This window comes from Panthera uncia, chromosome F1 (assembly GCF_023721935.1).
Source record: "Panthera uncia isolate 11264 chromosome F1, Puncia_PCG_1.0, whole genome shotgun sequence".
NCBI classification, from domain to species: domain Eukaryota; kingdom Metazoa; phylum Chordata; class Mammalia; order Carnivora; family Felidae; genus Panthera; species Panthera uncia.
In genome coordinates, this window is record NC_064813.1 from 43089858 (window position 1) to 43097327 (window position 7470).

General features: G+C 44.9%; 1 protein-coding gene across 7 annotated transcripts in view; it reads left to right on the forward strand.

Annotated features, from left to right (window-relative positions):
• Positions 1 to 7470, forward strand: part of SRGAP2 (SLIT-ROBO Rho GTPase activating protein 2) — a 233051-nt gene that overhangs the window by 148896 nt on the left and 76685 nt on the right. For all 7 annotated transcript variants that reach the window (XM_049634513.1, XM_049634515.1, XM_049634514.1 and 4 more), the window contains exon 5: positions 5546 to 5608. In XM_049634513.1, the coding sequence (XP_049490470.1) occupies positions 5546 to 5608 (63 nt within the window). The remainder of the gene's footprint in view (positions 1 to 5545; positions 5609 to 7470) is intronic.

The window sequence follows — 7470 nt, forward strand, 5'->3', positions numbered from 1 at the left end:
ATGTGCCCACTTTGGGAGTCACTTATAATGAAGCAATGTCATTATAACCTGAAATATCTATTATCACTTAGAAAGGCAAATTCAAAGAAAAGGGATATGCTGTATAATAGCTAGATTTTTTTTTTTTTTTGAAGTCGGATTCTGCTCTGGCACGCTAGATCATCTAGCTTGCTCTGAGGTTAGGTTGAAGTGCGGAAACCTCTTTGCTGAGATAGAAAAAAAATACTGATCTTGAATAGAAAACTGGCTTAAGAAATTCCATTTCTAATAATGCCTTTGAGACTGCAAGAATTGTGTTCTGATAGTTATGGTAATCTGACATGAGATTAATGTCCATCTTTCTCAGTGGATTGTAAATTTTAAACTGTTTTGTATACTGCCGTATTCCCAGTCAAACCACAAGTGCTTCACACATAATAGGCCTTCTCTAAATATTTTGCCAACAGACTCTTTATTGCTCACTCCTTGAAATCCAGCATTTCCCCCTCGCCAAGATCTAGGAATTGAACTTGCTTCCCGACACCCGATCGGCCACCTTGAGAGGGCGAGTCATTTAGTGCTTGTCTTGGTTGGTGGGCTCCAGTCCCTGACCCACTATTTTCTTTATTAATTCTACAATTACAGCGTACCCAGTCATTTTAAACCTGTGTATAAAGATTCATTAATGAGTTGTAAACTGCACTTAGTGAGTTATGACTAACGTAAAAAAAAAAAAAACCAAAAAACAGGAGAGAAGAGAAAAGAGTAGGCATGAGCAGAGTGCACTGCGCATAATAAGTACTTTTATTGTAGACACACTATGATGTACTGGATTGCAACTTTAAAAATGTGCATTTTGAAATCCCGGTCTACCCTGTCTTTAGAAGGCAAAAGCACTTTAAGTGTCCCTCGTATGCCAGCTCCCAGCCTACCTCTCTGTAAAAGTTCTGCAATTCAATATATTTTGTATTTTATACTACCTTGGGCTCCCCAGAGTATTAAGTCGTAACTGGAGCACAGCCTTCCTGGAGCCCTCGCGTGGTATCTTAATGAGCGCATGCCGAGTACAAAGAGTCCCTCTGCATATACACAAGTGTTGCGGCCGGGGGAGAAATCTAGACATCATTTCTGAGCTCTCACCTCCGGGATCACCACCCTCCCTCGCCCACAACTTCACACGGCACCACTTGTTTAGATGGGCTGAGGTGGGTAGGGGAGAGGCCAGACAGTGTCCACCGTCCCCTGCCACCGGACCCACTGCCAAACACCCACTCCTTTTACCCCTGTCCTCCCCACCGATAGCATTTCAGGCGAAGCTCCAGCCCATGAAACTTGGCCTCTTTGAAGTGCCGAACGAGTGCCCCTGAAACTGTCACTGTGCATCTGGTGGCACTCCTCCTGCTGCCAGAGCTTTGTATAGGGTTCATGTCCCTTTCCTCTGAAACCCGTGAATGTAAATTCAGTTTTAAACTGGATCTTTTAACGGTTGGCCTCAGAAATGTCTTTGGGGGTGGGGGTGCCAGCACTGGCGAAGGGAGATACGTGCCCTTGAAAATTGGATTCTTTTTTGGAAAACTGCTGACACGGGCTAATCGGCAGAGAGCTAAATGACCCTACTGTTTCTACCTGCTGACAGGCTAAGCCTTGGGATGGGGCCGAAATTAGCTCTCACCACATGGCAGAGGCATGCCTTCCTCTTTTTTTCTTTCATACAAACGGGGTGATTTTGTGCCTGTCAAATAATACGGCTTTGTGGTGTAGATGTAGAATAGATGGAATAGGCCACGAACAATGGCCCACCCACCCCACTATTTGCGAAGCAAAACAGCTACAGACAAGGTAAGAGGTAATCTCCCGGGATGAGGACCAGTTTGAAAGCCCTTTCATCCTGTGCATTCTTTGGGAAATGCTAATAGACAAAGCCATCCAAGCTCAGGAGATGCATCCATCCAAAGAAGAGTGACCAGCCTTAGCGTCAGGCAGCCCAAGACCGAGTAGCCTCTTTCTTGTTCCTTTGCATTTCTGCCGCTGTCCCCTTTCTTTGAGTGAGGTGGCTTTGGAAGATTCCAGTCTTGGGGAAATGCGGCTGTGCGTTTCGTTTGTGTCATCCAGTGCTGTTCTCTGTTGGAAAAGGAGGATTCCCTGCCCATTTTGTAAATGCACAGCTGGCAGGAGCTGTAGCAATCTCACTGCCTTCCGGATCAGCTCCACCCCAGCAGCAGGCAGAGTGGGGGCCCCGGGAAACACGCTCTGGCTGGCGCAGTTGTGGTGAGTTTCAAAATAAAAGATCCCCGCCTAAGACACCATTGCACTTCCTATCCCATGGAACCCGCATTGTTAACTGTGCCACATCTCTATTCTAAATTTAGGCATCTTATTTTTTTTCCAGGCAAAGATTACTATGCAAACATTTAAGAGAAAAACTTTGCCCAAAGTAATTTTTCCCCTCGACTTCTATTTGGTTTCCTGCAATGTTTAGATGACTCATTCTCTTCCAAGAAATTTTAAAGAAAAGAGATGCAGGCTGTGTGATAGGGCACAAAGACTGCTCTGTAAAGTCTCTTTTTCTTCCCTGCCTAGAAACCCGTTGCATGTTTTTAGGAGGGAACGGAAGAGCCCTGCAGACTTCATTCTCATCAGGTTTTGTTGTTCCCAGGATTAAATGTCCCTTTTGTCTTTGGGTGGGGCCCCCTTGTAGCTTCCCAGCTACAACCCTTCCACAGTGGCCGGCCAGCACGGAAGCCCTTCCTGGCACGCTGGGGCCACGCTGTCCCCACGCTGTCCCCAGAGGCACACAGTGAAGGTTTCCGAAACAGAGAATGGGTGGCCTTTGAGCATCCGAGAGAGGAGAGGGAAGCACTGGCTAGTTCCTGACTCTCTACTTGTGTCAGAATTGTTCCTGATTGCCAGGGGCTCTCTTGGACACTTTGACTGGGCTAGCTTCACGTGTGTTCCCAGCCCAGCCCTCAGCCACAGGGAGCCGTAAGTCAGAATCCGCTTCGGCAGCCTGTTCAAATAAACAGGGATAATAGTTGAGTCGGTCCTTTTCCAACTAATCGGTACACGAAAGGAAACATCTGCCTGGGCTTAATTGCTTTTTTATTGGTTATGCTTTTGTCCCCTCCTCCCTTCCCCTCCCCCCCTCCTCCTGCGGCTAAGTTATTTAAGTCATGGGCGAGCAACAGGGTAGAGGAATGGGAGCTTTCTCCAGGAACCTCTACCATTTAAACACAAGGAGGCAGTAAGGGAGGATGGGTGGCTGACAAGGGAGTTGGCTTGGAGGCCAGAGGGCAGGGTGTTTGGAAGTGATACTCGTGGTCACTTCCTGGCCTTGTTGCTGACTCTGGGGCTGGTTGGTGAGTCATTTTGCCTCACTTCACCTCCTTGGATCTCTGCTGCTTCAGCGGAGCTCAGCTCCCTTCATGATGGGAAGGAGAGGCTGGTATGTGAGATTCTAGATGAAAGGCATTTCCTCTTGTGGCTTCTTCCAGTGGTTGAGGGCATTGAATGAGAGACATTTGGGAATGGTAAATTTAAGACTGGCAAGATACGCCCGAAGCCATCCATTTTGTAGAGCGTCTCAGTCCCGAAGGGGAACTCGCTCACCATCTCCTACTGTGCGGAATGAAGCCAACCAACCATACCCTGAAGTGGGCAATGGTTGAATCTAACGTGGACTCAAGAAGCCAGGCAAAAGATCGTGAAGAATCATAGAATGGCAGAGGTTAGGAAGGGCCTTAAGGATGTGTTAGCCTTTCATTTTATGGAAAGGAAAAGAGAGGCCCAGAGAGAGATTAATCGTGTTGTTCAAAGTTATCTTCTTGATGGTGGAGGAGCCAGGAGTAGGGGAATCTTGTGATTGCTCATTCAGGGCTCCTTCCGCCCATTTCCACACAGCCAGGTGTAATGAGTCCGGTGTAGCCGCCACAAAGGTCACACATGTTATATTCCATAATTAATTCCTTCGTAGAAAATGGCAAAGCATTAAAGAGAAATGAAAATGGCTCATTACGATCAAAAGGACTGCCAATCACAACAGGACATCATGTCAACTTGTCAAGAGGAAAAAAGTGAAGCAACATGCACATGTGCTTCTGGTGCATCAATGAGTAGTCTTCGACTCAGCAATGTTACTTCTAGGAGAAAATAATGAAAGGTGTGCGCAAAGCTTATGCACAAAGTAACTGAATACAGTGTGTTTTATCATAAAAATTTATAAGCAAAGTAAATGTCCAAGAATAGGAGCTACGTCAATATAATCTTTTATAATTTTCTGGAAGAATAACACGTAGGGAACTATTTATAACATTTATTTAAGTGAATAAGTTAAGTTCCAGTGTGTATAATGCAACCCCCATTTCACGAAAATCATACCAAAAAGATTTGAAAAATAAAGTCTAGAGGGGTGATTTCTTAGTGGTAGGAATTAAGTTACTTTTTCTTTTTTGATGTTTTCTACAGTTTTCTTTTGTGTGTGTGTATTTTTTGTTTTTCCAGTGTTCTTATTAATTACAATACATATACTCCTTTTGTAATCAGGAAAAAAATGGTTTTATAATCATACATCTTGAAAAAGCAAGATCATAAAGGACTATGTTTCTGACATGCAAGAACTCTTCCTTTCTTTGCCCGGGAGCTGAGCGGTGCCATGGGTAGTATTCTTCCTTTTGTTAGAAGGTCACTGTTGGTATCTGATTTGTAGGAAAGAAATAGAGCTGGCAGAAGATAAAATGAGGGCTTCCCCTCATGACCCAGTGATGCCAATCAGTGTTTTAGCCCCTGCTCCCTTGGGCTCGGCAAAAAAAAAACCAAAAACAAAACCAAAAAAAAAAACCACTCAGTATAGAAGGCGTGGCTCTTTTTTCCTTCCTGCTTCTTCATTCTTCCTTATTTCTGCTATTCCATCTGGGTGGTGAGATGCCAGCCCTCAATGGCAGCAGCAAAGAACCCAAGAGCCACTGCCACTTAGGATTGGCCGGTTGGAGACCCCTTAACATCCATTATCAGGATTGAGGAGCGTTAGCTAATCTGCACACCAGAGTCATTATTGGGGTACTACTGCCCTGGGGGGTTGGGGTAGAAGTAAATCAAATAAGACAAATAACCCCTTCCTGCTGGGAGGTCTTTAGTCAGGTACTTTGAAGTCCTTGGATGTTTATATGCTTCTTTCTCTCTCATCCTATTTCATATCTGACTTGCATCCAGGAAGTCTTGATTCTCAGGAAGGCTCAACTGCAAGTCTCAGAGAAACAATAGTTGCTAGTTAGGAGGTGGCTTTTAGGCCTGCCCTTTGGAGACCAATCGAAAAATCAAAGCCTCTACCCACTTGGCCTCCACATGATTGCCTTAGCTAGGCTATAGAAGGGGCGCATTTCATTTTTTTAAAACTCTTTGAGTAATCTGACCGTAATTGGGTCGGATCGGAGTGGTTATCTGATTTGCTGGATTAAATAATGGGCCTTAATTGAGTCTGTGTTAGTTGTAGAGCCAGTGTTGCTCTTGCCTTTGTCGCCCCCTCCACCCTCCTTCTATTTCCCTATTAACCTTCATTCCTCTTTCCTTGCAGAGTAAAGAAGTCGGCCAGCAGCTCCAAGATGATTTGATGAAGGTCCTGAATGAGCTCTACTCGGTAAATCATATGGGTGCCTGGCTCTTTAACAAGCAGAGGGAAGCAGCATTTGGCAGCTTGTGGCCATGGTCACATCAGCAACAGAACTGAGCTGAGGTTGAGGGCAGTGCATGGTCCCCATTGGGGGTGACTCCACCCATTTCTTTCTTCACACTCTTACTTTCAAATCTGAGTGAGCCAAAACAACACTCTCAGAATCAGATCCCTCCTTGGCTGCGCGAACTAACTCTGCCTTCGTGGGGGCATCATCGCCAGAGACCAGCCAAGGCCTCTCATCAGTACAACTGACTCCCATTAGCAGCAAACCAGGAACCCCAAACCTAATGGCAAAGAACATAGTGTGCATCGTACCATTAATATGTGTCTGTTGGAAAGGACTTGATGTGCAAGGTTTTGCATCAGTTCTTGCATTGATCTATGGGTTTGAGACCAGAGCGGGTGCTCTAGAGGGAAGCACAGAGGCCTAAATGCCCCCAATCTAAGGGGCCGATTCAGGCAGAGAGAGCTTTGCACCGACTCCCCGGGGTTTTATAAAGGCCAAACCTCAGTGAAGAGGCAGGCTTCAGGTTTGGAGAAGAAAATACAATCTGTTTTGAAATGACTGGCACTTTAGGCACATGATGCCTGTGGCTGATGCATTTCTTCATGCACTGGAAGGTGGTGGTGGTTTTCTCCCTAGCCGTGTTTAGTTAAATATAATTAGAACACATATGCACACCAAGGAAATTCCTGTTGCCGTACAAGGAATATTTTGATTATACAGCTAAAGCCTTTCAAGGCCCCCTTCTTCAGCTGGCCTGTGCCCGGCCTTTGCTGTCAGTATATGGGGTTGCCCCCATCCTGTTGGGAAGGTGAAATTGATTTCCTGTGTTTACTTGCTTATTCACTGCATTTTCTTTTCTTTCTTTCTTTCTTTCTTTCTTTCTTTTCTTTCTTTCTTTCTTTCTTTCTTTCTTTTCCTTCCTTCCTTTTTTCTTTTTCTTTTCCTTCCTCTTTCTTTCTTTCTTTCTTTCTTTCTTTCTTTCTTTCTTTCTAATTTACAGGAAGACAGGCAGTGGTGACATGCATCACAGACATTTGGGATCAGAGAATTCCATGTTCTTGATCCAAAAGCCTAGGTGTGGCCATTTTGTCATGGCAACTATTGAACAAGTAAATAGGATAGAGTAGTCATCAGACTGGTCTCCAGTGACGCTCAGTTTGTTTGGAATTCTGCTGTGTGACTCTTCTGCTCTGAAGGAGAGCAGATAGATGGTACTCTTTGGTTCAACTCCCAAGTTTTCATTTCTTTCAAGTGCAGTTAAAGCTCTTTATAAAAACAGAAGCGTGTTGATGTGAACCATTTACAGACTAGATGTGTTTTCCTGAACCCTGTTGTCTTTGTAATGCTTTACTTCTGCTCTTTATTTTTAGAGCATCTTCTAGGCACCCTATTACTCCCATATCCTGGCAAAGAATTCACTAAGATAAAATTTGACACATTCAGTCATTATATGAATCTTTTTATTTTTTTGCAAGTATCTTGGGCCTCTGCTCTTTATTCTTTCTGGGGAGGCACAGGATGAACAAGCAACAAACCCCAAACTAGTTTAAACCCAGTTTGCTGCTTCTGCAGTGGGACTTGGGGTAGCAGTGAAAGAACAGTGTCTGAGGATCCATTGGCTTTGCTCGGAGTCCAAGATCTCCTAATATCCTATGATTTTTAAAAAATATTTAAATAAGGAAGGGGCACCTGGGTGGCTCAGTTGGTTGAGCATCCGACTTCAGCTCAGGCCATGATCTCACGGTTTGTGAGTTCTAGCCCCACGTCGGGCTCTGTGCTGACAGCTCGGAGCCTGGAGCCTGTCTCCCTCTCTCCCCCC